Source organism: Trichinella spiralis (genome assembly GCF_000181795.1).
Source record: "Trichinella spiralis strain ISS 195 chromosome Unknown Scfld5, whole genome shotgun sequence".
Taxonomy (NCBI): Eukaryota; Metazoa; Nematoda; class Enoplea; order Trichinellida; family Trichinellidae; genus Trichinella; species Trichinella spiralis.
The window spans coordinates 4,848,992-4,874,911 of NW_003526944.1; the positions used below are offsets into that span (position 1 = coordinate 4,848,992).

Here is a 25,920-nt window from a genome sequence, read left to right on the forward strand (position 1 = left end):
TAATTATATTCATTCAACGCCTCCTTCCACGTTGGATATTGTGTTGTTGGTCCGTGGTATTAATTAAATTTGTTGTTTGGAATTACGTCATCATTGTTGAAACGCAAGGCCCTTAATTTGTTTCGGTCGTTGCATCCCAAGCGATTGTTACTTGTTTCGTCCGGTTTATGTGATTGTTCTTGTTCTTATTGACGAAGTAGAGCGTCACTATTACTTATTTTACGATTCTTCGCCTTTCACAACTGTTATTTAAGCAGTTTCATTCTCAGCAGTGTAGGAGGAATTGTAAAAAGGAAGCCTTTTTCGAAATATTGTCTCCTTATTGAAGTGCACGTTTTATTGACAGACGTAATCACTTTAGAAGCTTAAGTTAGAGATGGAATTTCCATTACAATTGTTCAACGTTACGATTCCCGCACGCAAGCGAATTCGTCTGGTATGTGTGCATGTGTTATTTCTAACTTTTCTCATTAATAATTTCATTATTCAATTATTAATATCTTTTATGATAAAAGTTCAATTCTTATTTTCCAAACAAATGAAAGTGAGTTGATTAACAAGTTAAATACATTTTTTTCTTACTTTTTCAACAATTGATATTATAATGATTGGAATAAAATGAACAATAGGACAGTAATAAAATGAAAGTATTTTGCAATTAATTCATCTCACTTTGCTGAAATGATTTCAGTAAATAGATTTTCGTTTCGGTCTATTTTGAATGCTCTGTCTACGTGCAGCCTTCCTCATTTTCTCTTTTACGTACAGCTTGGCCTGCATTTGTGAATTAGACAAGTGTTGAAAAGTGAAATATGCCCTGATTGCGACGTTCGACCTCAGCTTATTTCTGTTTCATTTCAATTTAGAACAGTTTGTATTAGAGAAATGCTTTTTTTTCTAACAAAGGTGAAAATTGTTACTTTACATTATTACTATTGATCAGTTTTTCTTTTTCAATTACTTATTCTATAATTATTTAAGCGAAATTCACCAACTCGTGTTAGTAATTATCTTAAGAAGGAAATAATAATAACAAACAACTTAGTACGAAGTGGAATTGTAATTTTATGATTCACTTTTATAAATATATAATTTTGAAAATCAAATTCCGTTAAAACTTGGACAATCGAATAGAGAATATTTATATTGATGAATGTTTCAATTGCAGCCGAATGGCTGTAATTAATTGAAATGCTTCCCAAATGGATGATTGTCAGTGATTGAAAATATTTTCCAAACATTGTTTTTAAATTTAAATTTTTAGGAATCGCGAGCCACCAACATTACACCCCAAAGTCACCGCGTGACGCGTGAGCAACGCGCTCAAGCGTTGGGCAAATATCCAAATTTTCGTGGATGCACCATCTGGTTTACAGGTTTATATATTTCTTTTTTTCAAATTTAAATTGTTTAAAATAATTGTTCATTGGTTTTTCAGGTTTGAGTGGATCAGGAAAGACGACAATTTCATTCGCATTGGAAAAAGTGCTCTGCTCCGTCGGCTTGCCTGCTTATGGCTTGGATGGTGACAACATGAGACATGGGATTTGCAAAAATTTAGGCTTCTCTGAAGAAGATCGAGAAGAGAACATTCGTCGAGTAGCAGAAGTGGCGAAACTGTTTGCAGATCTAGGCATCATCGCTCTCGCTTCATTTATCAGTCCATTTGAAAGAGTAAGCTGTTGTTGTTGTTGTTTATTGGTTTCATCAAGTCGATTGGTTTCAGGATCGTCGTAGAGCTCGTAAAATACACGAGGATAGTGGTTTAATATTTATCGAATGTTTCATCGACACACCGTTGGAAGTGTGCGAACGTCGCGATCCCAAAGGATTATATGAGAAAGCGCGTGTTGGGAAAATTTTGGATTTTACCGGCATTGATTCGGCTTATGAAGTTCCAGAGAATCCAGAACTGATTTTACACGCTGCCGAAGAGACCGTCATTCAGTGTGTACAAAGAGTATTACAGTATCTGCACGAACGAGTAAGCAGAGTTGAACGAAAATTGTTAATATATATATATATTAGCATAATTGTAATGCCCGTTGCAGGGAATTTTCCCAGACGAAGCGTTGATGCGCCTCGGTGGCAAAGTGCGTGAATTGTTTGTCGACGAAAGCGAACGACTCAGACTGGAGGCAAGCTTGTCGCAGATGCCGAAGCTGAGCTTAGAAAAGGTGTAAGGATATTGTTCTGATTCTATAACATCGAACGCCATGTTCTTTCCTAGATCGACCTGCAATGGCTGCAGGTATTGTCTGAAGGTTGGGCGACACCGTTGTCCGGTTTCATGACCGAAACGCAATATTTGCAAACGTTGCATTTCAATCAGCTAATTGAAGGTAATTAATTAATTAATAATTATTTGAAAATTTAATTATTTCTAAATTTTCAGAAAATACAATCAGCCAATCGATTCCAATAGTACTGCCTGTAACCAGCGAAGAGAAAGCGAAGCTAGAAAATGCCGATTTGATCGCACTTTGCTACGACGGACACACGATTGCCATTTTGCTGAAGCCAGAATTTTACCCGCATCGTAAAGAGGAACGATGTGCCAGACAATTTGGCACTTGTCATCTTGGCCATCCGACGGTGAAGGTAAATGATGAAATGAAATTATTCTCACGGTTTGTGTTTTCAGCATGTTCAGGATTAATGTTGAAAATTTTTTGATGAATTTTAAATTTGTTCATTTTTCAAAGATGATCATGCAAGCCGGCGATTGGCTAGTTGGCGGAGAAGTGAAAACTTTGAAACCTATAAAGTGGAACGACGGTTTGGATCAGTACCGTTTGACGCCGATGGAAATTCGTCAACGATTGGTGGAAATGGGCGCCGATGCGATTTTCGCTTTTCAACTGCGCAATCCAATCCACAACGGCCACGCCTTGCTTATGAACGACACGAAACGGACGTTGATCAGTCGTGGCTACAAGCGTCCAGTTTTACTGCTTCATCCACTCGGTGGATGGACAAAAGATGACGACGTTCCATTGGCAGGTTGTCCAATGTTGTTGTTGGTGGTGTGGATGAATTTTGCTTAATTTTCTCTCTTGTATTTTCTTTTCAGTTCGAATGAAGCAACACCAAACGTTGCTCGAAGAAGGGGTCTTGGATCCGGAAAGCACGTTGTTGGCAATATTTCCATCACCGATGCTTTACGCTGGTCCGACGGAAGTGATGTGGCATGCCAGAGCTCGCATGGCCGCTGGAATTCACTTTTACATCGTCGGTCGCGATCCTGCTGGAATTCAACATCCAGACACAGGCGATTATTTGTACGACCCGACGCACGGAAGCAAAGTACTTAATTTAACTATTACAATTGAATTTCTGTTTCTGTTGTTCAGTTGAAAATGCAATTTTCATTACAACACAGATTTTGTCCATGACACCCGGCCTTGGTGATGTGGAAATTTTACCATTCAAAGTGGCTGCCTATAATAAACGAACGCAACAGATGGATTATTTCGATCCCAGTCGAAAAGAGGAATTCGATTTCATCTCCGGATCGAGGATGCGAAAAATTGCTCGAGAAGGTGCCCAACCGCCGGACGGATTCATGGCACCCAAAGCTTGGGAAGTTCTTGCCAACTATTATCGCAGCTTACAAAATACTGTACAATAATAATCTACAAAAGCAAAGCAATAAGAAGAAAAAGAACACAAGCATTAAACATATAAAAGCATGATTGAGAAACTTTATCACATCGATTCGATTGTTTTTTTTTGTTTTTCTGGTAATGTGATTTGGTTCTATATCCGTGCCTGCCTTTTTTTCTTACAAGAAATGTTTTACCAAATTTTATCATATATCTTGGTACAGTTTCATTTATTGTTCGTTATGGATGTGTTTATATTAAAAATTATCACGATAATCTGTAAATTTTGATTTTATTATTTCGTTTCTTTCGTGTTAACTTTAACCTGCGTACAGTCCCTTTTTGAAACTGGGAAACACAGCCAATTGGAAAAAAATCAATAATTCTTGAAAATAAGTTTGATACAGTATGCTTGACAGAAAAAGTATACGATATTCAAGGTTTACATTTGCAATTATATACTACAGTTGAGCAAAATAATGGAAAATCACAAATAAAAAATATCGAATTTTGGACGGATATTTTCTTTTATTTAGCATAAATGTCTAGTGCAACAAAAAAAATCGCCACTGAAGGACACGAAAATACTAAAAAAACAAAATGGAGCGAGACACAGTGAGCCAATTTATTGTACAAGTTTGAAATTTGAAAACTTATCAATTGCCCCATTTGAAAAAAACAATCCTATGCCAGACGCAAAATGGAACTTTGAAAAGTAAAAGCAATAAATAATTGAACAAAAAGAGAAATAAGTTCTTACGCTGTATTGGCAGTGTAAATGATTTTGTAGCCGAATTTTTCACTTCTGCTGCTCGTCTGCGGCTTGGCACAAGTACAGCTTACCGGCAAGAAGAGAAGCACATTTTGGCCGGGCTTGACGTCGGTGAGCATGTCGAGCTCACAGTCGACCAGGTTCGGATCTCGTTCCAGAACGTCCAAAGGCAAAAATGAGTGCAATTTCAGCCGGCTCAGCGGTTCGCAGTGTTCGTGGATGTGCACCAGAAGCGCTATTGTGCAAGTGTCGCATTCTGGCCGTACAGCTTCGGTATGTTTGGGCGCCAGCCGTGGATGGACGACGTCTTCAACATTTGCAATAAGCTGTTGTTCTTGCTGTTGTTGTTGTTGTTGTTGTTGTTGTTGCTTGCGTTTAGCTTTGATGGGAATTTTGACTTGGAAAAAATGCATTCTCTGTATGTGCCTTTTCAGCTGAGTGCTGTCGACGACCTGCTCACAGTGGATGCAGACTCGCTTGCCGGGCTCCAACTGCTTGGGAGAACTTGGAACTCGTTGCTCTTTGTGCACTCTTCTGCAATGCCGTTCCACTTGTACCCGTTGACCGAACAACTGTCGACAGACCACACATTTCCAACGCAGGCGACCATGCTGCGATTGGTAATGGATTTCCAGCACGAATCTCCTTCTGAATGCCATGTTGCAGTAGCAGCAGACGAAAGTCCGCTTACCGCTGTGCCACTGGATGTGGTTGTCGAACTGTTGTCTGGTGGAAAAATTAGTCCTGCCACAAATTTTGCATCGATAATTGGGCTGGTCGGTCGAAACGCCGGCACCGCTGTGCATCACCTTGCAATGGCGGTGACGTTCGTATGCGGTGCGGAACAGTTTCAAGCAGACCAAACATTTGAACCATTTTTCGGCAGATGACGACGAACTCGACATGTGGAATCTTTCCACGTGACGGTCCAGATGTGGTTTTTGCTTGAAAGCGAGCTCGCACTGCTGACACTGATATGGACGTTGGTCATTATGACAAAGCATGTGACGAAGAAGATGACTGCGCCGGGCGAACGCCTTCTTGCACAATTTGCACTGTTTCTCATTTGTGCCCTCACTTTCACCACTTTCCTGCTGGTCCATCGTCGTGAAAATACCAATACCCTCCTTCACAGTGGTATTGAAACGTTTATTCCACAAAAATTATCACATAACATATCGAAATATAAACACATCACAAATACTTGTCTGTAAACTTTTTCAATCGATCAATATCATCAGCAACACTTTTCAACTTGAAATTGAAAGAAAACTAAAATTGTACAAAAAGAATTCGTGTGATTTACTCAGTTAATTCGAACTAGCTGTTGTTATACATGGTAAATATTTTAAATGTTAAAATTTTAAAAACAACTGAGAGATTAATTAATTTTCACTTACGTAAATTTCAACAACTGCTATTAATTGTTCTCAGTTTGTAATAAAAGGGAGAAAAAATTGTTTAAAACATTTATTACAATGTTTACTGTAATACAGTAAGATACCACTTTGTGTGACTTTGCTGTCATGTTATTAAACTGGCTACGAAATGAAATTGCTAAATTTTTCAATCTACCATTTATAAGAATAAATTTCTGCCAACTCAAACAATTAATAAATATAAAAAATGAAAATCAAGTAGAATTCTGTAATTACATTTACAGCATGATTATACATACTAGTAGAATGTTTACTTTGTATTATTGAAATGTAAAAATTTTTTAAATTATCTTCAATTTACCTAACCGTACGTTTGTGTATCATTTCTGCTGTGGAAGTATATTTCGCTTTCACGGGAGAATGCATTGACCAACGGTGAAAATTGAACGTATTGATTACAAGTATTGAAATTAATCAAACAATTCAAAATGTATAATTTTCAAATGAATACTTGAATTTTAATTGGAAAATAGGACAACATTTCAATTTATTGTCTATAAGAATAAATTTATTAATATTTCGTCACTACTCCTTGATCGTAAATAAACGATTGACCAGCTTTCAATTTTGGATTAATCTCAAGTGGAACTAAAATTGGATAAAAGACTACAAGTGCAATCATTGCTGATAATGCGAACACGATCGTCTCGATCCAAACAACCAACGGGCCCCTGGTGGTGAATATTTTCCTTCAAAACAGTTTATCAAAAAGAAACTTTTACAATTGCATTTCACATACATAGTAACCACGGGACTGATAAGCCGCGCCAAACTTCCGGAAGATGTCAAGACGCTTTGCAAAGTTGCCTGAATAAAATTAAAATTTATTAAAGCGGTTTGAAATTTGCAATTAATTTTTCTCAACCAATCACCTGCTGTCTGGGTCCAATAACATTTGCATACAATGTTGATAATGCTACATTGACAGGAGGAAAGCCGAGGAAAATTCCCAGAACACCAATTACAAATGCATACAACGGAACCACCTTGGTCCACTGACACCACACAAACTGGCTGTCACAGCCGACCGGACTTGCGGTGGAATTATTTGTCGACAAGTTTTCACCTTGAAAAATTAAATTCAAGATCAAACAAATTGTTTCAACAATGCAACTATTGTTTGTCCAACTTTGTATGACAATTTGATCAGGCCAAAAATCGTACGGCAAAGAGACGAGCAGTGCGATCAAAGTGATCACAAGACCGCAGAAAATTAGACGACGACAATCGAATCTAAATCGATCTTACTTGTTGCATACGTATAATATGCAAATTTAGACAAAATGCATACCTGTGAAAGTAGAATACATACAAGATGTAGATGAGCACGGACAAAGCGGAACCGACACCAACCAGTATACTAACATACAAAGTGGCTTCTTCTCTGCTCCATTGAAAATAGATCATGCTGAGTGGTGTTGAAATTCTTAAACAATTCATTTGCATAAAATTGCTTTAAGATGGAAAGAAAAAGGAAAACAACAAACGAACGAACGTGTCTAAATTGACGAGAACAGTGTACACACAAAACCAACACCAAATCAACGCACCGACTGCCCATTTGCTGTACAACGGAATAACGTCTAAGAAGTCTAAAAAGTAATTTATTTCACTTGGACATTGTCATTTAAATTGAACAATAAAAAACCTGACAATCATTATGGTTAATGTCAAAAATTTGCATATGAAATATTTATTTTCTTTTTTCTTAAATGTGATTTAAAATTATTCCATTCCAAGATATCAGTGGACAAATAAGAACGTCTGTGAAGTATTTTCATTGAAGTAGTTATTTTATCAGTATAAAAAAATAAATTTACTTGTTGTTTGATGTTCTTTCAGACCGGCGTAGACTTCTTCAAAATTGAACCATATCAACGCGAAAGATAACATAAATAGAACATTGACAATGTAAGCTGGCGCAGTGTACAAGTTGAAATGAAAAACACTGTACACATATCCGGGGTAGCTGATGAATGATACTGCGGCTTGTAAAGCTGAAAAATGATACTTATCAATTATGAAATTGAAACACATTAAATTTCACCTGGTCCGGCGATGAAGCCGAAAGACATGCAAGCAGTGGCCACCGATATGGCACGACCGCGTTCACTTTGTTTGCTTGAAACGGCCACGTAAGCGCTCGCAGTTCCGTTCATTCCTACGTTGGATACAGGCAAACATTAACCAGCATGCTAATTTTTGCGTGCAAAATTACCAGCAGCCAAACCCATAAACAGTCGGGCAATCAAGAGAACGAATCTTTGATTAGTTTGAAACAGCTCTGCGGAAATGTACATCGTATTGGCTATAATTGCTGTGACGATGCAAATCAAAAATATTGTCCGGCACTGTTTAGTCCGATTGCTCCAAAATCCCAACAAAGGAGCACAGACTAGCTGACCAAGACTGTAAGCGGATATTGTCCAGCCGAAGAACAGAGTTGTCGCTTGTTGATCAATCTAGAAAGGGATTTTCATTATATTAAAAAATCCATTTTGAATAATGACTGACTTTTTATTACTTGACTCATGAATGGCCAGAGTGATGAAAAATAAATTGAATATTGCAAACATTGAAGAAATAGAACATAATCGACAATGATCATGGAACGAATGCGGACGTGATTTGTCGTTTCTTCAACATTAAATGTAGAAATTTCTGGTGCCGAACCTTCGAATATTTTACCACTGCTGAAATGTCAACTTCAATTTGCTTATTTAAAAAATTAAAATATTATTTTCAAAAAATTCCTTACCAATGTGTAACGTTGGTGCGATTTTTAGTGTTGCATACAAGCGTGGGAGAGTTCGAGCTTTTGGATATCATTTTCACAGCACAATAGTGAGACACACTAACAAAAGTTGGGAAAATTTTAGAAAAAGTAAACAGCCCAAATGTGAAAAATCTACTTCGGAAAACAACTTTCTACTTTGTCTGTTCAAACACACAAACACGAAGCTAATTATTCAAGTTTGTAGAAAAAAAGTCATTAAATAAAAACAATATGTTCCATATACTTTTGCAAATTATAGCAAGAATATTGTATTCAGCTCAATGAAGACACTTATCAAATTTTGATCACATCTGAGCAACAAAAATTTGAATTACACCACTGATTATATACAGTGTGGCCAACAACTGTATACCTACGTCATAACGAACCAATGATAAAAAGAAAATTTGAAAACTTTCGCGCCTTTCTGTAGGCAACGGCACGATTCATTTCAAAACATACTTCAAAATTATTCTCAGCAATATAATGCATCTTTTCTAAAATTTTTCTATCAGCTTTTCATAATGCAAATTGTGTAGATAAAAATATTTGTTTATATTAACTGTTGACATTTATTTATTTATTTATTACCACGTCTGCACATTTTGTAAGGAAAAAGTTTCAAATTCAAATCTAATCGACTGGTTGTTTACTTTTGTTAAAATAAATGATAACGCAAAATGTGATTTGGTTGAAAAAGGCGCCCATACAAGTTTATCTACCGTATATTTTTAATTGCAAACAATGAAATAAAAATCACGTGATAAGCTGATGAAAAATTCAATATCTAATGTCTATTCTTCATCTGTCAAAGTAAACCAGTATCCACAACGGCAACGTCGAGGAAAACCTTTACGAAGCCACATGTAGTGAATGTACAACTGGCTCGGTTCGCATATGCAGCCGATCAAACGGTTTTCAAACGCACTGGGCACCATGTTCGGTTGCTCTTTCGAGCCAACGCCCCGTTTGAAATAGGCCGGTCCAAAGTCGTAATCGCCACGAAGTTGGGAAATCAGCTCGGCACGCTGCTCGCCATAGATACCTTCGATGGGATGTTGCATGTGGCTTGCGGCACGCTGAGCCGCGGTTTTGTGCAACGAGCGAACACCGCTCCAAGCGCCGACAAAAACTGTTTTCAGCATCGTCAAACCCACTGGTCAATGTTCTAAAAAAATTACAAAATATTTTTATTCAAATTTCACTTTTCACACAATCACACCCAAAAACTAGAACGTTTGTTTTAAAAAAATAACGCGTTCATAACATTGAAATGACGTTACACTGTTGTTGTTGTTGAATAACTAATAAAAGTTACTTAACGTCATTCTGAAATCAAATTCGAAATTTTCAAAAGCATCATCAATGAACACTTGAAACACCTGACCCAAAGTTTAAGTTCAAAGAAACATACATCGACAACAAAAGAAAACAATCAGAATTCTAAATTAATTACTTTGTAATAGTGAAAGCTTAAATATAAAAGTAAGAAATTTTTATTTATAAAAATACCTCAACTGTACAACTGTAAAATTTTTGAAACAGCAATTGAGCAATTAACTGAATAATTCAACTTTTCACAATCGCAAATTAACTTACAGTAGGAATACAGTAATGTAAACATTGAAAGAACAATTGTTTATCGGATGCAATTGGTTTAAATTTAAGAATGAAGCTTTCTTCACTTTATAATCTTTTACTATTCTTCGAATTGACTCAGTAGGTGAAGGCGATTTGCATTAGAAATAAATGTTATCAAAAATGTTCATTTCACTTCATTTTTTACTTTTCTCTCATCAGTATAAAAATTCAAAGTTTCATAATTCAAATAATTAAATTTTTTATGTTCAGTGAGCAATTCAATATCTGAGATATAAGCTCTTGCTTCACAGACTCGGGTACAGCCTCACGAGCTAGGGGCAACCAATGCTGCTGCAAAGAAGTAAGCGACACCTTTCCTGAGCCTTCTTCCAACGCTTGACGAAAAATCTCACGCCACTGAAAGAATGAATTAAAAAATCTAGCTGCAGAACAATATTTCAAATACCTTCTCCTGTACACCGTATTCTTCCAAGCGAATACGAAGAATTTCGGCAAGAATCAAGTATTTTCCAGACTTACGCAATTCTTTTTCCAAATCTTCAGCTCTAATCATGTCGATGAACTGACAAAGAAGGATTTTTACTTTCTAATTAATTTATCAATTTAAAACTTTTCCATCTTTTACAAGTTTATGTCTTTTCAAAACAGTTTTTCACAATTGAATAATAAAAGAATAATCACTTAAATCTGACGGACAAGATAACCACATGAGGAGACATTAAATAAGCAAATTAAATTTCATGTTAAATGTAAAGTAAATTAAAAACTATAAACTTGAACTATAAATTAACTACAACTGAAATAACAGCTCGCCACTTGTCAGTGAAAGTAAATTTATAGGCTCTTCTTGGGATAAAATTTACTATACGCATACCTACATTCCTTATATACTAGAATGAATTATATTACCAAGAATTATAGCGAGCTTTCAATGTACTGTAACTCTGCCTTATAAAGTAATGCAGGTATTATTAAAGAGCAACTGCGCATACAGAATTCATTGGGCATACGCTGATTAGATAAATTTAGACAAGTTCGAACACATTTCTACCGCTTTCAGGTAGCATCTATTTATAAGCACGGCATGACAACATGTGCTTATTAACCGACAAAGATACTGTAAAAAGCATTCAGCTATTTAAATTTATACATTTGACCCAAAAAATGTAATGTTCTTTTAACTGTTTTTATAAAACAATAAAAAATATAGTGAATAAACGATGTTTTTGATCATTTCCACTAATTCATATAATCAATGTTCTAAAAATACACACATTTTTATTTTATTAAAATTGGTCATCGAAAGCTGACAATATAGAACGACGAGCACTTGTTCAGACAGCACAAAAACGGTTAAATATCAATTTCACAAATTTCGAATTCGAAGATCATATATTTGCCAATAAATTTTTCAGCGTCGTTTTCTCAAGTCTGGATTTTCAGGAGGGCTGCTTTTCTAAAAACATTGGTAACAGTCAATATCGGATTAAACTTCAGTTTTTCACAGCAATATGCCTTCAGCGTTTCTAACGAATAAATTCAATCATAGTAACTAGTGAAGTACTTACAGTGGTGTTCTCCTCATTTGCGCCGTTTTGTCCTAAAATTAATTTTTAACAAAAATGAACATAAATTTTCAATCATTAACCAAAAAAAATAATCACTACCATTCGTCGGATAAGGTGGTGCAGTTGCACTGGGAGTTGGAATCGGCGGATAATTGAAACTAGTGGCAGCAGCTTCATACGGCGGTGGATTAGCTGGCATAGCGGTATAAGCCCCACCTGCAGATGCGGTTGCGGGAGTGGAAACGAATAAACCGGTATACGGTGGGGGTGCCGAAGTGACAAAAACAACTCCCGCTAAAAGAATTCAATAAAAAGATTAATAAGTAAATCAGAAAAAAAACTGATTGAAACATTTACGTGGTGGTGGTTCAAATGCTTGATAAGGAATGTTCACTCCGTATACATTAGCAGATTGACACATATAATACGGAGGTGGCTGTTGAAATATATCACCGCCCACAGCAACGTATGGTGGTGGAGAATTGTAGCTGTTAACATTTCGAGCTAAAATGGTATAGTATGCAAAAAATAGTAATCGGAAAGGTGAAAAAAAGATTTCTTACAAACTTCTATCGCTTGTAGCATAGCTTTACCGAACTCTATGCAACCACCATGATTGAAAATTAATTTGAAATTAGCATCACCAGTCCAATTGCCATTCGGCTGCGCCATAACATCACCTGCCAAATAATTGGCTCCAAAAACGGGCTGCTCAAGCTTAACATCACGTAAGCAATGAAATGGAATCGAAAAAGACTGCAGCGGATCCTTTTTACTTTCCGAAGTGAAAATTAACTGAAAAAGAGGAATTTTTATTTCCAACTTAATATTAATGACGTAATGGACAAAAGAAAAAGTTACGCGATGAGTAGTCAAATACAGTGAACCTGATCTGTTACCATTCAACAAATTTTCTGCTGATTTCAATCGCAAATTCACTTGTTTTGTGTACAACAAAACTCTAAAATATTCGGTAAAATTATGAGCAAAATTTAACAAAAACAGTTGAAATAATGACCGTCTACTTAAAAAAATCTATTTGACTGTCATTTATTTATTTATTTATTTAGTATTTAAAAACTTACAGTTCACCATTGTAGAGTACAATTCCTTTACCGTCAGGTGTACGATCGACATTTACTGCCATTGAAAATCAGCTAAAAATATTACGCTGGTCGACCAACTTTTAAAATGCAACAAGCTGAATCGCTGTCACAAACAATGCTGTACCCAATGTAAACATTTGTTGAAAATCAAGTTTGATTTGTTTACTGTGTTTACTTTTGACGATAATTTAAAATTTCAGATAAAAAATTAAACACAAAAATTCAGTTTATTCAAAATGATTAATTTAATAGCAAAATATATAATACATTGAACAGATAATAATATTTACACTTGAATATATTTTTAACAAGCAACGTGATCACTTCAACAAGAAGAATTAAAATTTCAAAAAAGTGACTGGACTAAAATTCATTATTTTACAATTTGTAAAATGAGGAAGAAATATTGCATAATTGGATGAGAAATACTTCATAAAATTCATAATTTTCGTGTTTTCGGCAACACTGATGCAGCTTCTTCGAGCGAGTTCAGTTTTCTCATGGAATTTGTACTTTGCAACACGCTACCAGAATTAAATTCCGATGTCTTGCCGCCATCCTGCTTTGCATACGTTGGTGCTGACGTTCCGGAGTTTTGTAGCCGTCGAATGAATGCATCGAAATCGAAAGGCGATTCAGCTTGTTTGTCTATTTCAGCTTGTTGTTTCGAGCGGTTTGAAAAATTCCGGCTGTATCTGTTTTTCAATGTCGACTGCTCGAATGAGGGAAATTTCTTTGGTGCACAAGGTGTGGGCAGACTAGCAAGATCGGGGTTGATTCCATGCGCATCTTTTTCTAAATTTATCAATCCAGCGGTATCCGAAATACACATGCTTGAAATTTCTTCGAAATCTTGTTCCGCGTCCACGGTACTTTCAAATTGATCACGTGACGAACAATATTTCGTTTTGAATTGCAACACTTCCTGATTATTATTACACCGTACAATACTGCTAGTGAACAATTGCTCATCGTTGACCATTCGAACGACAAACTTACCGTACTCCACCAAGCGTTTCATTAAAATCAAATTTGCATAAGTATCCGCTTCTTCCGTTGAAACAAATCTGGCAAATGTTCCGGCCAACGGTAGAAAACCAAATAAACTGACATCAATTGGTAGTGGCTGTTCGTCCGCAGCGCTGTTAACCGTATTCACATGAAACTGCTTATTTCTCTGCAAACTGTTCAGAAACTTGGCCAATGAGGACAAATGGCTCTGGTCGGTGTGAAAATTGTTTACCAGCAGAAAATTCGGCGACTGATATTGTATCCAAGATATTAAAATGTACAACGTATCGGCGACCACGCTGAATTGCGCTTCTTCACAAGACAACAGGATAGTCAGAAATGACTGCAAAAATTCAATGATCAACTTTTTCAAAAAGCTCAACTGATCTTCCAGCTGATCAGGCGACTTCACGTCCGCAATACATGTTTTGTCAATTTTCCAAAAAGAGCCGAACGTGATCACCAACATGCAAACAAGGTGGCAAGCATTCAGATGGCCAGTGCTAATTGCACGCTTCAGCGTTGCTAAAAAGGACAGCATTGTCGTTTCGACCCTACTGACTTGGTCGCCAAGGTATAAAAGCGCTTGGAAAATGCAAAACAGCTGCTCGCCGGTTGCATTGGGCAAGTTCAACCACTGCTTAATTAACACCTTGTAATATTGTTCCAAATTTGCACCAGCGCCTGTAAAACTCACCTCGCAACAATGCGCCCGAGTGTAAAAATAAAGTGCTTGAACGTTGTGACCACTGGACATTTCCAAAATGCCCAGCTGATTGAACGCATGGCCCCTTTTGGAACATAGTTTTGTCGCTTGGATGTAGCATCTTTCGGCGAGATCAAAGTCCAACATTTTCCTGTGAAAGTCGCCAATGTGAATCAAGCAAAACTGAATCAAATAATGCCAAACATCAACTGGCACATCGCTGCTAAAGGACTTTTCTGAGGCGTAATGAAATGCGTCGACAACATGAAAATCTAACCAGTCGATTGACAAACCAGAAGTATTTAAAATTCTGTTCATAAAATCTTCCAAAAATAGAATGCCATTATACATGAACAATTGTAAATATTGAAAATTTCTGTCAATGCTTGAAAAGTATTCGGATGATCTTCTGTCCTTGCGTTTCTGCTTTTCATACATGTCTATGCAATTTTTATAACAACGATTCCAATAAAACAATTCCAAACATTCCTCCACAGCCACTGAAGGATTGTCCAAGATTTTCTGTTCTAAAACTGCCTGCAGTTCGGAACGAATTTTCCAATTAATGCTACCATTGCTATTGACCATCTGATTTAACAAATACGCATATTCACTTTCTGCAGCGTTTGCAACTGAAGTTGAGCAATTGGTGAACATAATACCTGTGGTGTTTTCAAATTTTTGTATAATTCAATAAAATTGATAATAATTTAAAAATCACATCAAAAATAAATACACCTTTACAGTATGTTGAGAAAGAATTAAAAGAACAATTTTCTTACTGTACTAACTTTTCATTCAACCATACATTTTCATGAGAACGATTATTTCAAGTATCAGGCTATTGGATAAAAGAAGTGAAAGACAGTAATAAATTTTTAATCTACAGCGCGAGTGCGGTCTTTTTAAATTATACGCATACATTATTAACTGGGCACTCCGATTTCGGCCGCTCCCATTTTCTCCACACCGCCTTTTCGTGTGATTGGTTGTTCGCTCATAGCTTGTACGGCATTTCATCGGTAACCAGCGATTTACTTATGCTATTTTATTGGCTATTCAGTTGACTATGATGTATCGATTTTCAATCTCATTCATTCATTAACGTGATATGCAGTCTGCCGGCAAATATTTTCCATTGAAGATATGAGCATGAACACAAATAAAGAATGTAGTATATGAAATAAAGTGTCTCAGAACTAACTTTAAATAATTAAAATGTTGCACATTTGCAGCACAATGACAATCATCGAACACATAAAAATGAATCATAAGATTTATTTTGAAAGAAAGCTAATAAACTATTTTAACGCTTTCCACCAACTCTCGGAGCCTGCTGTTTTACAGGCTTTGCAATTTTCATGCGTCCTGCTGCAGCTTTCTGCGCAGCTCGCATTTTTTCCGCTTTTCTAGCCGCTTTTGCTTCTCTAGTTTTCTCTTTGGCTGCTCTGTTCAAAATGTAACAAAATTTGCAATCATCGAATTATATGTATTTATAAAAAAAGGGGAAATGAAAATAAAAAACGCTCTTATTAATATTATTAAAATTAATGCATATTATTCAGTTAATCTTTGATAAAATGAAAAATTGATAAATTACTTCACAGCTTGTTCTCGCTGTGCCTGTCGAAACTCAGGCTTCTGATTTCGCCTTTTTAAAATATCTTCAACCGTAAGCTTGCCGATGTCTCTTTGAAATTTAGTGGTTCGTTTCACACGGCGTTTCACCACTTCCTCTGCATGTACACCCTAAAGCAGAAAAAATTCCCAATCTTAATGCGTCTGAAGAAAATTCAAGTAAACGGTTGATGTTAACCTTCTTATGCTTTCGACGATAAAACACTGTCCACAATGTCTTACGTGGGTTTCGTTTCATTCTAAACGATCTTTCACACTTTCCATTTATAAAAATATGAACCTAAACAAACATCAAAATTGAACAAACAGCAACAAAGCGTTGAGAAACATCATGCCCTGCCATCACTGCGAACAGCTCGCTTCCCTTTGCCAGGATGAATTTTATAACCACTGAAGTTACAAGTTTCTGTCCTAAATTATGTATGCAAATAAAATAAAAATTGCATAACGTCCAATAAATTACTTCATTGTACAGGTTGAAAATTTGAACTCTTTTCAGCAGTACTCTGCACTGAATATAAAAATGGATAATTTTCAATCAACAAAAGAAAACGAAATAAAAGTTACCTCCCACAAATAGTGCAGAATTTATGCGCTTACAATGCGACAATTATGCTATTACAGTATTAGAAAAGCAAGTTTAATTATGACCATACTGTAGTTTTCTGTTGTTAAATTATTTTTATTTCACTGAATTATTTAAAAAGACATTCAATATTTGAAAAGATTTAAATAAATTTAATTTCAAGATGAAATGCAATAAAATATAAAGAATATATTCATTATGAGAAGTAATTTGTTAATTTTCGTTTAATATGAAAATTATGATTAAAACACCCACACTTTAGTAATTTCAAAATTGAGTTTTTCAGTTTACTTTAACAATATTACAATGAATGTATGCAGAAAGGACGGAAAGAAAAGGAAAAAGTTTAATAACAAATTTATTAATGAAAAATCGCAGTTCGTCAAATTTTATTTATTGCCTTGTTGGATGCGTATTTCAACGAGCTTCCTACGTCTTGAAATGATCAACGTCAACAAGCTGCCTTCTTCTAAAGCATCGAAATAAATTCCTTGAACTTATAATATTTTTTCTCTATTTTCTTACCGACAGCTTTTAAAACATCTGCCACAGAGTATACTTTTTTTCCGTTAGCTGCAATGATTACATCACCAGGCTCGATTCCATTTCGAAAATATCAAAATAAATTGTTACATATTGTACTTTATTTTTGCATCATTATTAGTTTATTACTCGTGTGCAGCAGAGCCTAGAACTACACTGTGAACCAGCACTCCATGCGTTACGTTGAAAAAGTTTGGATCTCTTTGTCGCAGTTCTGACAGAAGGTTGTTATCTAAACTCAACATTGTGATGCCCAAGAAACATTTTCTCTTCGTGTCCAACGATTTCGGAAAATAACTTTCTAAATGAAAATAATCACAACTAACTTTATTATCATTTATGCGGCATTGAGTAGAAATATTTGATAGAATTCCAATTTTGAACATATTTTACCAGTCTTCTTGCTTTGCAATTCAGCTTGACAACACTTTTGAAAAAAATTGCTCACGTGATCAGCCGGCAAAGCAAAAGAAATTCCTGGAGTAACTTGCATTGTGCTAATGCCAATTATTTCACCATCCTCAAAATAAGAACATAATGCAAATTTTAAGAATATAAAATCAAAGAAGAACACAACTGACTAAATCGACCAATGGTCCACCACTGTTGCCCGTTGTAATCATCGCGTCCGTTTGGATATATTCTATCGGCTTTTCTTGACCATGCCCACTGATCAGTCGCCTGGCATTGGATACTATACCAACAGTAACTGTGTTTGTTAAACAATATGGACTGCCCAAAGCAATGACCCATTCGCCAGGACGGACTTCTTTTCCTTCTTTTAATTTAAGATAAGGTAGATTTGTCTTTAGAAAAAAGTCAAAATTATAAATAAACAAAAAGATAATAATTGCATGAAAACAATGTACCGCATTTATTTTCACGGCAGCTAAATCAGATGATTGGTCAATATATTTCACAAAACCTTCGTAAACTCGACCGTCATAGAGTTTTACATATACATCTCGGCGGCCATTGTTCACAACATGGGCATTGGTCAATATCCATCCGTCGGAACGAACAATAACACCAGATCCATTTGATAGTGTAGTCTGACCAAGAAACGGTATCCTAAATGAGTTATCAGCACTAAATGGAAAATTTCTACGACGTTGACACTTACTTCCCTTGTAATTCAATGCTAACTACCGCTGGAGCTACTTTTTCTACCACATCAGCGATAAAATTATAGTCATTCGGTTTGAACGGTAACTGTAAAATAATTTCATAACTCCATTAAACAATAATAATGTATAAATGCTGCATATTTTACGAAGAAAATATATATTCATGCTTTTTGAAAACGCGAACTTAATCGAGAGCACCTTGTTCCCCGTTTACAAAGAAAACCTGCAATTTTATACTGTTTCGATATAAAAAAGAAATACACTACAAAGTATATAATTCTTCAAAGAAAATTATATGGTGTGATTTATAATAATTTTCCAGTTTATAAAAGTTTATGAATACTTGGAAAGCGTGCATATTCCGAACTGGTATTGTGTTCAGCATGTGATTTTTATTATAAAAAATGCAAGCCGATAAAGCAGCCAAACCAGCCACTGCTGTAGTCGCAATTGCGGTGTATCGACCAACATTAAGCATTATTCGGTGATTACAGATTTCTGCAAAAATTACATGAACAATCAATTTCGCATGCAGAATATGAAATTTTAAAACAGAAACAAATTACTTAAAATAACAAAAACTTTACTTGTATGTATTCGTTAATTAAATAAATTCCCTAAAGAGTAAAATTTATTTGTTTCAAAATACAAATTTACAAAATAAATACAAGTAAAAATAAATTTATGCTTATAAATAAACATATCAAAAGAATCTAAAAGTAATATTACTTCCATGCTTCCAAGTGCGACTCGTTGAACCATGAAAAGGTAGTAAAAAGCGGATTAATTTTGACATGGCACTGTTTCCCGAACAAAACAATTTCAACTGCTATAAAATTTTAAAATATTTCAGAACAACTTACAATGTAATCTTAGATGACTAATATCAAAGCATTGCATTAAAAACATCGCGTAAATGATTTCAGAAATCAAAAATCTTGCATAAAATTCTGTTGCAGTATTACATAATATCTGAAAAAAGTGCCAAAATCAGTTTATACTTTTTAAAAATAATAAAATCAAAAATACAGTAAAAAGCAATGAAGTTCTTTAATGAATCTATTACTGTACTTTGATTTACGTAGGTAAACATACACTAACTTTATTATTGTTTATTTGAAAAAATGAATTTTCTTAATTGGTTCAAAATTGGTTAAAATGCATTTCAAAAATATGAAAATTATAAGTTCTGTCATGTCAATCATACATCCGTGAGGAGGATGTTGCGTTCTACACACTGTATTAGCTGCAGACAGCTACACAAAACTTGTTACTTGTTATTAGATGGCGAAATCACTGATTTATTGAAGTTATTGTTTGGCTTCAGTGCCAAATTTGACCATTTCTTCTAAAATGTTGTAGTTCCATAGTTTCAGCTGCTGGAGCGTAATTTACAGGATTCGTTTGAAATACCATTTTCACAATTTTGAATTGTTCAGAGCAGATTTTGTAAGATTGGCGTGTGCTATTTCTGTAATTTTCCAGTTGATTTCAATAATGCTATAAATATAAATTCATATATTTTAGTTTTAGAATTCATATTTTAAAATCAAGAGAAGATGAAGTTTTTGTTTGGAATATGAAAAAAGAATTGCATATCGCAATAAAAAAATGTTTAAAGCAAGAAAATTGAAATGCCTAAGTATTTCATTTTTATGCATTGCGACATTTAAGTAGCACAAAGTGCAATATACAAATTGAACCTGAAAATCGAATTTCAACGAGCACCATTTTGAGCACGACGATAAGTAATGTTATAAAAGTATTTTTTTATTTAATCGTGGCTTATTTTATTAATGCCATACTTTGTGTTCTTCAATTCAGCAATCTTCTGTAAGTGTTGGTTTTAATTTTTTTTGTATTTTGATTGTTCACTGTTTTCTTCGATTTTTAACATTTGACAAGTTGGGAACTATACATGTTCACGTAGATCAGTGTTCGTTAATTCAGTCTTGCATGGTGCAGTTGAATTTCCATTTAGTTGTATTTTTTGATTACAATGATTTTGTTGAATTTGAAAAACTGTTAATTAATGACTAGTGACTTTATGCAGATACGATGTGGCCGCAATGTATTGATTTAAAGTTCAATTGTAAATCAGTTGAATGCTCATTATTTTGCATTAATATCACAGAAAAAGGACATGTTTTGTATCAGAAACTTTTATTAACAATAATTTTCATACATTTATAACATTAACGCAAGAAAATGCAGCATTTCTTGTTATTGAAATCTATTTAATCAGGGTTGGTAGAAATTATTCAAATTGCGGATACTCGTTAACACTGATGTACATCTCTAGTGTTTCTTCTTTTTCATCACTGGTAATGTATTTGTGGGTTGACTTTAATTTTGCTCCAATCTGCAAGCGTTCATTGCCGAAATCGCAAATCAAAGGTGCTCCAATGCTCTGGAAAAATTTAAATTTAACGCCTAAAAATTTTGCCGAAAAAAGACACACTGTACCTGATACAGCATTGTGCTTGGATTTGAAACACAGATCATGTGATTTCTATCGAATTTTCCACTGAAAACTGATTCACAAGCTTCTGGAGTGACAATTCGCACTGGAGTTTCGTCGACCGCACCTCGTCTGTTCAAACCGTAAACGTAGCACATTTCAATCCTACCTGCTATATTTCTCCTGTACTGTATTGTATGGAAGAGAGATTTAGCAGGGGGTTCAATAGTTATTGGGTTGAAAAGTTTTAACAGTGCTAAACTGGCTTTGATTTGTCTCATGTGATCATCGATTGGCTGGTAAAGTATGATATCTTTTACTCTGTACATTTGAGTGCTTCCTCCTCGAGAGAATCCCGGGAATACGTAAATATCTTCTCCAACTCTGCAATTAGTTAGTATATGTGAAGTGTAAGCAACTTTTCACGTCAGCGTATGTGGAAAAAGAGAACTTTTTTTACCTTCCTCTAGTGCACGGTGAACTTGTTATCAATGTGTCAGTTGTAATTTGTTTTCCATAGTAGGAAACAGCCGTTGCGGTACAAACGACCGAGAAGTTTCGATTAATGTCATCATATATTAAATGAAATACTTGAGTATTAGCGTTGCTTTGTTTATTTCCTTGGAGCTAGAAATAATAATTATTGTTTTTTATTTTTGTAATATTTATTTTGGAAAATTATTTGTCAGTTGCGCGCGGCGGAAGAATGTAAATTTACAATTGAAGAATTTAAGAAATATATGTACATTAATTTGAACAAATGCAACTACTGAAGAAGAATAAGATCAGGTATGAATTGTACGTTAAAGTTATAAAATTTGAAATTTTCTTACCCAATATACTGTTGGATAAAGCTTTTTCAATATGCTAGCTATAACATCGTCTGATTCAGCAAAATAATTCGGAGAGTCTTCTGAAACAGATTTTTTTTTATTTTCAATAAAATTAAATTTACATTGTTGAATTGTTTTTTACGGGAAATTTCAGTTGTGTCGCGTTGAATTTCTGCGGCGAATTTTTTCGAATTGTAATATTCTGATATTAGAGCGGTCATTTTAAATAGACCATTTCCATGCGGGAATATGAAGCTGAAGCTGCCGTACAGATAGGCTTTACCGTTGTGGATGCAAGTCAACGCCCCACCATTGTACTAATAATTAATTGAACAAAAATTATTTCACCGTCTGCTTGAAATAATTTAAAATGATGATTTTTTTTTGAAAAAATTTACCTGTGTATGTTTGAATAATTTTAAATGTGCACAAATTCCAGTATGTAAGCCCAGTTCTGGATAGTGACTTTTGGTGCATGGTTTTTCAGCCGTCAGGACGGCGGCAAATTCAGCCACTCTTACTTGTTGTAAATCGAAACCGTTGAGGAAGCATCTTTCCGGTTGATATACTTGATTAGTTGGTAAAAGACAAGCTGGCTGAGAGTGCAAATTGAAAATGATTGGATTTTTCAGACGTAGTACAGTCAAATAAGGGTTTGACATGGAATCGGAATACATAATGATTTCTTGAATATCTTGTCGATTGTCGTTTATTTTGTGAAATGTATTCTTGTCGTATCTTCCTGAGTAGACGAAGTGTTCATGTTTGATTTCATAGCTGTTATATCTGTGAAATGAGAAATAGAGGGAATATTATTAAACAAAGAATACAACGCATAGATCACATTCAGGTACCCAATGCATGTTGATGAAGTGGCTATGATGTCTGTATTGTTGGAATATTTTTGCTGGTTACCATATTGTATAATTGTTGCCAAGCAATGCAAAGAATTGCTTCCTTTTTTGACAATCAACGCTGACCATGGAAATGCTTCTCTTGCATAAAAGTAGTCGTCTGCTGTGATTCCATATTGGCTGAAGTCACCGCAGCTTATTCTATTTCCCTGGCAATAGCAATAAATTAATAAGTTGAATGCATCTTTAAAAACTGCCTTTTTAAAACAACTTTATGAAAATTTTTTGACAAAAAAAGATTTCAATTTATCTTGTATAAAGTTTTCTTACCATGACTCTTTTTGCATTTGCAAATATATTTTCTTCTGACTCATCTGACCACACATCTGTAAATTGATCCGTTTTTAATAGATTCAACTGCTGTTCGTGAATTGGATGTACATACCAGTGTCACGTGGCAATTTTCTTCTTGCTTCCTAAATAAGACAGAAAATAGTAGCTTTTTATTCAAATTATTTTAAATTAAGGTTGCTTTTCTTTTTTCAGTTTAATAATTTTCTTTGATGTAGAAAAAGCAATATTGAAAGCCTTCTGATTAATTACCCAGCTTATTCCAGCCATCGGATCACGAAGTTCAGGAAGTTGTGGTTGTATATTCGGGCTTGGTTGCTTTGCAGGTTGCGGTTGAGGCTTTAGCTGAGGCTGAGGCTGAGGCTGAGGTTGACGCTGGGGCTGGGGTTGGGGCTGGGGCTGTGGCCTGAATTTTGGTTCTTGTGGTTCAGGTTCACGCTTTATTGGCGCTTGGGGAATTGTTGGTGACGGTTGTTTTGGCACTTGTTCCTTCCCACTTGTCTGTCGCGCTAGAATAATAGAACTTCTGCTTTAGATGGTATTTTCCTTGAACAAATACTAACTTACATTTTTCGATTTCTCTGTTTGTTTCCACCATTGCTTCATAGAATGGATTCTAAATTGATGCACTTATTTATATTATTTTCATTTTCAACGATGTTGTGTTTTGCATAATTGTTAAAATTGCTGCAGTGAAAAAATCATATAATTAATTGCTTACTCTTCGTATTGGACTTTTTGCTTTAGGAGTTGGATTTTTTTGTTCAACTTTTGCTGAAATGTTGAAAAAGTAATATATTATTAAAAGTTATTACCGATGCACGTTAAGAAAACTATCTTCACTTTCTATTTTTGGGTAGTCTGTTCTTATGACCGGAGGTGTTCTCTAAAAATATGTATTTTGAATAAGAATTATAATTTCATAGCTTTGCACAACGTTGCACATATATATATATATATATATATATCGTGCATCTTTTCTATGCTGTACCTCTGGGGAGGGTTTTGTTGGTGATTTGGGGGTTTTATCAGCCGAAGGAGAGTTGTTTATGAGGGACGGTTTTTTATCGCTGAGAGTCTGCTCTAAAAATGAATTATATTATAGAAATACTCAAATGTTTTACTTTAACTTACTTGGTTTGTAATTATTAGAATTTTGTAGTATCCTGTAAAATCGTCCCTGTAAGGAGCAAAGATGTAAAGTTAGCATTTAAGGATAAATATTTGAATATGTTTTGAGTAATAACTGTATTTCTAATTTAGTTGATGCTTTAAGAAGAAAAGCTATAGTATTAAATGTAGTACTTTTTTTAATAATTTAGACAGTAAAGTTAGAGTAAATACCAAACACGTCCAATATTGTGGAAGATTAGATTATGAAATTATGCATATTTGATTTGTGACATTTTACATAAATGATTTTACCATTTTAATTTGATCCCTCATTGTCTCTACTGTGGCTTTGCCTAAAAAAATGTATTGTCACATTTGTATTGAATTTATAAATGAATGCTGAAATAAAATTACTTTTTTGTCCAGCAGGAGTTTTATAATTCACCACTACTGTTTTGCCTCGTGCTGCCTGAATAATATGCGAAATAAATTTAGTAGAATATTTCTTTACAAGTATTAAGTGTTTCAGTTGAATAAAGAATTGCATTTGTATAATTTGAGGTGCGTAAAATTTTTAATCAATACTTGTTATTATAAAATGTAATTGCTCTTCATGAAATAAATGATGTGAATTTTTATAGTGGATAACTGAAATTTTAAAAAATAAATTTCTAATACTTACTTCTGCATATTTTGCTGTATGGATGAGCAGCACTAAGCATGGCAGGAAAAGTGATATCTTCATTCTGAAACAAAGTGGCTAAAATATTTTGGTGAAAAAATTTCAAACGCGCTTCTTTATCTGTGAGAAGTATAAAATTTATGGAATGCTTTAAAAATTATGAATTATGATTATGCAACTCCAAAACAGATGGAGAATTGAGTCTGTGAAAGTGAACATTATGCAAAAGCCATAGTCGTGATAAGAAGTGAAGTTTCCAACCACATCTCGGCAGATTTATACAGTTTCATGCAGAATTTATTTTGCATTTATTGTATCTTTGCAAACACTGCAAACAACAGTAAAGATGGATGACGTGCATTATTAATGTTTTCCAATAACCAAATATTGAAAAATTCTAAATTTCGAGGTGCAAAAAAATTTTTTCGTCTACTTTGCTTTAGTCAATGCGAGGTGAATAAATAAATTAATCAGTACGGCATGTTTTTGTGTGGTATTTTTAATGTAGTCATAGCTGAAATGAGTGGCTTTTTTGAAATTATTTTGCTTACATTAGTTGCATTTTTATTTGAAAATGTTAGTTAACTGTTAAATAAATAGTCGTTAATCAAATAATCTTAGAGGGGGCGGTGAAAAATTGTTTAATAACAAATCCTTTTCAAAGCTATACGGAAAATGTTCATTGATTTTATTTTATTTAATGAATACTTTCGTTGGTTGATCAACTTTAAATATTTTAAATTATTTATTTCCCCCGTGCATTTTATTGAATGTTTTGATAAACTTTTATTTATATTGCGTTTTATTTTAAAACATGTATTCTCTGTCTCTTGCTAATAATTCTTTTACTTCTTTATGCTTTGTAAATTTGAATACGTTCAACATTATGAAATGTATAATATACTCATGCATATTAGAACGTATAAATACATGCAGCTTGATTACTTGAAGATTATGATTATTAATAATTTGCTTTATATTGTTGTTTATTAACTTAATGAATAATTTTCTAATATATTTGTATTATTCATTTTTTGAGTAATTTTTATTTTTTAACAGTTTGTCATTCTAGTTTTTTACAAAGTAATTACAAACTTTCATGATTACATTTTTTATTTTATTTTTGTAATTTAATATTACATGATAT

The 25,920-nt window shown here is 34.4% G+C and overlaps 11 protein-coding genes across 11 annotated transcripts; 3 read left to right on the forward strand and 8 right to left on the reverse strand.

The window, feature by feature from the left end:
• The first annotated feature begins 376 nt into the window (after positions 1-376).
• Positions 377-3,631, forward strand: Tsp_09188 (3'-phosphoadenosine 5'-phosphosulfate synthetase 2). The gene is made up of 11 exons (XM_003375560.1): positions 377-436; positions 982-1,059; positions 1,265-1,376; positions 1,439-1,674; positions 1,727-1,984; positions 2,052-2,177; positions 2,231-2,342; positions 2,396-2,601; positions 2,706-3,003; positions 3,074-3,306; positions 3,383-3,631. The coding sequence occupies exons 1-11, from the start codon at positions 377-379 to the stop codon at positions 3,629-3,631; spliced, it is 1,968 nt and encodes a 655-aa protein (XP_003375608.1).
• A 574-nt stretch (positions 3,632-4,205) lies between these two features.
• Positions 4,206-4,702, forward strand: Tsp_09189 (transcriptional regulator MarR family protein). Its single transcript, XM_003375561.1, has 3 exons — positions 4,206-4,241; positions 4,359-4,488; positions 4,569-4,702. Exons 1-3 carry the CDS (start codon positions 4,206-4,208, stop codon positions 4,700-4,702), a joined length of 300 nt encoding a protein of 99 aa, XP_003375609.1.
• A 105-nt stretch (positions 4,703-4,807) lies between these two features.
• On the reverse strand, positions 4,808-5,480 carry Tsp_09190 (zinc finger protein). Its single transcript, XM_003375562.1, has 2 exons — positions 5,069-5,480; positions 4,808-5,025 (listed from the first exon to the last, which is right to left on the reverse strand). The coding sequence occupies exons 1-2, from the start codon at positions 5,478-5,480 to the stop codon at positions 4,808-4,810; spliced, it is 630 nt and encodes a 209-aa protein (XP_003375610.1).
• Positions 5,481-6,327: 847 nt separating this feature from the next.
• Positions 6,328-7,975, reverse strand: Tsp_09191 (major facilitator superfamily domain-containing protein 8). Its single transcript, XM_003375563.1, has 8 exons — positions 7,864-7,975; positions 7,637-7,813; positions 7,312-7,408; positions 7,108-7,242; positions 6,946-7,049; positions 6,689-6,882; positions 6,556-6,623; positions 6,328-6,505 (listed from the first exon to the last, which is right to left on the reverse strand). The coding sequence occupies exons 1-8, from the start codon at positions 7,973-7,975 to the stop codon at positions 6,328-6,330; spliced, it is 1,065 nt and encodes a 354-aa protein (XP_003375611.1).
• A 36-nt stretch (positions 7,976-8,011) lies between these two features.
• Positions 8,012-9,084, reverse strand: Tsp_09192 (major facilitator superfamily domain-containing protein 8). Its single transcript, XM_003375564.1, has 3 exons — positions 9,008-9,084; positions 8,341-8,509; positions 8,012-8,278 (listed from the first exon to the last, which is right to left on the reverse strand). Exons 1-3 carry the CDS (start codon positions 9,082-9,084, stop codon positions 8,012-8,014), a joined length of 513 nt encoding a protein of 170 aa, XP_003375612.1.
• A 175-nt stretch (positions 9,085-9,259) lies between these two features.
• Positions 9,260-9,764, forward strand: Tsp_09193 (hypothetical protein). Its single transcript, XM_003375565.1, has 2 exons — positions 9,260-9,315; positions 9,407-9,764. Exons 1-2 carry the CDS (start codon positions 9,260-9,262, stop codon positions 9,762-9,764), a joined length of 414 nt encoding a protein of 137 aa, XP_003375613.1.
• A 652-nt stretch (positions 9,765-10,416) lies between these two features.
• Positions 10,417-12,909, reverse strand: Tsp_09194 (WW domain-binding protein 2). Its single transcript, XM_003375566.1, has 8 exons — positions 12,848-12,909; positions 12,624-12,723; positions 12,326-12,557; positions 12,120-12,266; positions 11,862-12,056; positions 11,763-11,794; positions 10,640-10,756; positions 10,417-10,590 (listed from the first exon to the last, which is right to left on the reverse strand). Exons 1-8 carry the CDS (start codon positions 12,907-12,909, stop codon positions 10,417-10,419), a joined length of 1,059 nt encoding a protein of 352 aa, XP_003375614.1.
• A 398-nt stretch (positions 12,910-13,307) lies between these two features.
• Positions 13,308-15,242, reverse strand: Tsp_09195 (hypothetical protein). Its single transcript, XM_003375567.1, has one exon. It carries the CDS (start codon positions 15,240-15,242, stop codon positions 13,308-13,310), a length of 1,935 nt encoding a protein of 644 aa, XP_003375615.1.
• Positions 15,243-15,891: 649 nt separating this feature from the next.
• Tsp_09196 (60S ribosomal protein L24) lies at positions 15,892-16,461 on the reverse strand. The gene is made up of 3 exons (XM_003375568.1): positions 16,402-16,461; positions 16,186-16,334; positions 15,892-16,033 (listed from the first exon to the last, which is right to left on the reverse strand). Exons 1-3 carry the CDS (start codon positions 16,459-16,461, stop codon positions 15,892-15,894), a joined length of 351 nt encoding a protein of 116 aa, XP_003375616.1.
• A 91-nt stretch (positions 16,462-16,552) lies between these two features.
• On the reverse strand, positions 16,553-19,572 carry Tsp_09197 (peptidase, S1C family). The gene is made up of 9 exons (XM_003375569.1): positions 19,561-19,572; positions 19,209-19,308; positions 18,823-18,977; positions 18,476-18,564; positions 18,222-18,423; positions 17,934-18,158; positions 17,746-17,872; positions 17,482-17,653; positions 16,553-16,634 (listed from the first exon to the last, which is right to left on the reverse strand). The coding sequence occupies exons 1-9, from the start codon at positions 19,570-19,572 to the stop codon at positions 16,553-16,555; spliced, it is 1,164 nt and encodes a 387-aa protein (XP_003375617.1).
• A 1,164-nt stretch (positions 19,573-20,736) lies between these two features.
• On the reverse strand, positions 20,737-24,188 carry Tsp_09198 (large tegument protein). The gene is made up of 14 exons (XM_003375570.1): positions 24,113-24,188; positions 23,970-24,061; positions 23,794-23,864; positions 23,542-23,594; positions 23,231-23,487; positions 23,073-23,103; positions 22,958-23,013; positions 22,604-22,836; positions 22,172-22,559; positions 21,916-22,090; positions 21,774-21,853; positions 21,401-21,567; positions 20,946-21,324; positions 20,737-20,889 (listed from the first exon to the last, which is right to left on the reverse strand). Exons 1-14 carry the CDS (start codon positions 24,186-24,188, stop codon positions 20,737-20,739), a joined length of 2,211 nt encoding a protein of 736 aa, XP_003375618.1.
• Positions 24,189-25,920: the final 1,732 nt, after the last annotated feature.

What these genes read in the sequence shown, in the direction of transcription:
- Tsp_09193 (XM_003375565.1), top strand. Translation starts at nt 9,260, where the DNA reads ATGATAACGCAAAATGTGATTTGGTTGAAAAAGGCGCCCATACAAGTT. An exon ending in CCCATACAAGTTTATCTACC is followed by an intron (nt 9,316 to 9,406) that starts GTATATTTTTAA and finishes CATCTGTCAAAG; the next exon opens with TAAACCAGTATCCACAACGG.
- Tsp_09192 (XM_003375564.1), bottom strand. Translation starts at nt 9,084, where the DNA reads ATGCATTATATTGCTGAGAATAATTTTGAAGTATGTTTTGAAATGAAT. An exon ending in GCCTACAGAAAGGCGCGAAA is followed by an intron (nt 8,510 to 9,007) that starts GTTTTCAAATTT and finishes TTGACATTTCAG; the next exon opens with CAGTGGTAAAATATTCGAAG. An exon ending in TCTGGCCATTCATGAGTCAA is followed by an intron (nt 8,279 to 8,340) that starts GTAATAAAAAGT and finishes ATCCCTTTCTAG; the next exon opens with ATTGATCAACAAGCGACAAC.
- Tsp_09191 (XM_003375563.1), bottom strand. Translation starts at nt 7,975, where the DNA reads ATGAACGGAACTGCGAGCGCTTACGTGGCCGTTTCAAGCAAACAAAGT. An exon ending in GAAAGAACATCAAACAACAA is followed by an intron (nt 7,409 to 7,636) that starts GTAAATTTATTT and finishes ATTACTTTTTAG; the next exon opens with ACTTCTTAGACGTTATTCCG. An exon ending in TGATCAAATTGTCATACAAA is followed by an intron (nt 6,883 to 6,945) that starts GTTGGACAAACA and finishes TAATTTTTCAAG; the next exon opens with GTGAAAACTTGTCGACAAAT.
- Tsp_09190 (XM_003375562.1), bottom strand. Translation starts at nt 5,480, where the DNA reads ATGGACCAGCAGGAAAGTGGTGAAAGTGAGGGCACAAATGAGAAACAG. An exon ending in CCACATCCAGTGGCACAGCG is followed by an intron (nt 5,026 to 5,068) that starts GTAAGCGGACTT and finishes CATGGCATTCAG; the next exon opens with AAGGAGATTCGTGCTGGAAA.
- Tsp_09188 (XM_003375560.1), top strand. Translation starts at nt 377, where the DNA reads ATGGAATTTCCATTACAATTGTTCAACGTTACGATTCCCGCACGCAAG. An exon ending in CGAAGCTGAGCTTAGAAAAG is followed by an intron (nt 2,178 to 2,230) that starts GTGTAAGGATAT and finishes GTTCTTTCCTAG; the next exon opens with ATCGACCTGCAATGGCTGCA. An exon ending in TTGGCCATCCGACGGTGAAG is followed by an intron (nt 2,602 to 2,705) that starts GTAAATGATGAA and finishes CATTTTTCAAAG; the next exon opens with ATGATCATGCAAGCCGGCGA.
- Tsp_09196 (XM_003375568.1), bottom strand. Translation starts at nt 16,461, where the DNA reads ATGAAACGAAACCCACGTAAGACATTGTGGACAGTGTTTTATCGTCGA. An exon ending in ATCGTCGAAAGCATAAGAAG is followed by an intron (nt 16,335 to 16,401) that starts GTTAACATCAAC and finishes TTTCTGCTTTAG; the next exon opens with GGTGTACATGCAGAGGAAGT. An exon ending in CAGCGAGAACAAGCTGTGAA is followed by an intron (nt 16,034 to 16,185) that starts GTAATTTATCAA and finishes CATTTTGAACAG; the next exon opens with AGCAGCCAAAGAGAAAACTA.
- Tsp_09189 (XM_003375561.1), top strand. Translation starts at nt 4,206, where the DNA reads ATGGAGCGAGACACAGTGAGCCAATTTATTGTACAA. An exon ending in TGAGCCAATTTATTGTACAA is followed by an intron (nt 4,242 to 4,358) that starts GTTTGAAATTTG and finishes AAGAGAAATAAG; the next exon opens with TTCTTACGCTGTATTGGCAG. An exon ending in TTTGGCCGGGCTTGACGTCG is followed by an intron (nt 4,489 to 4,568) that starts GTGAGCATGTCG and finishes GTGCAATTTCAG; the next exon opens with CCGGCTCAGCGGTTCGCAGT.
- Tsp_09198 (XM_003375570.1), bottom strand. Translation starts at nt 24,188, where the DNA reads ATGCTAACTTTACATCTTTGCTCCTTACAGGGACGATTTTACAGGATA. An exon ending in AGAGAAATCGAAAAATGTAA is followed by an intron (nt 23,488 to 23,541) that starts GTTAGTATTTGT and finishes CTATTATTCTAG; the next exon opens with CGCGACAGACAAGTGGGAAG. An exon ending in CAAGCACAATGCTGTATCAG is followed by an intron (nt 20,890 to 20,945) that starts GTACAGTGTGTC and finishes AAATTTTTCCAG; the next exon opens with AGCATTGGAGCACCTTTGAT.
- Tsp_09197 (XM_003375569.1), bottom strand. An exon ending in GGAATATGCACGCTTTCCAA is followed by an intron (nt 18,565 to 18,822) that starts GTATTCATAAAC and finishes ATTATTTTACAG; the next exon opens with TTACCGTTCAAACCGAATGA. An exon ending in ATTGCAAAGCAAGAAGACTG is followed by an intron (nt 17,654 to 17,745) that starts GTAAAATATGTT and finishes ATTTTCATTTAG; the next exon opens with AAAGTTATTTTCCGAAATCG.
- Tsp_09194 (XM_003375566.1), bottom strand. Translation starts at nt 12,909, where the DNA reads ATGGCAGTAAATGTCGATCGTACACCTGACGGTAAAGGAATTGTACTC. An exon ending in GTACTCTACAATGGTGAACT is followed by an intron (nt 12,724 to 12,847) that starts GTAAGTTTTTAA and finishes CGAATATTTTAG; the next exon opens with AGTTTTGTTGTACACAAAAC. An exon ending in GCTACAAGCGATAGAAGTTT is followed by an intron (nt 12,267 to 12,325) that starts GTAAGAAATCTT and finishes ATACCATTTTAG; the next exon opens with CTCGAAATGTTAACAGCTAC.
- Tsp_09195 (XM_003375567.1), bottom strand. Translation starts at nt 15,242, where the DNA reads ATGTTCACCAATTGCTCAACTTCAGTTGCAAACGCTGCAGAAAGTGAA.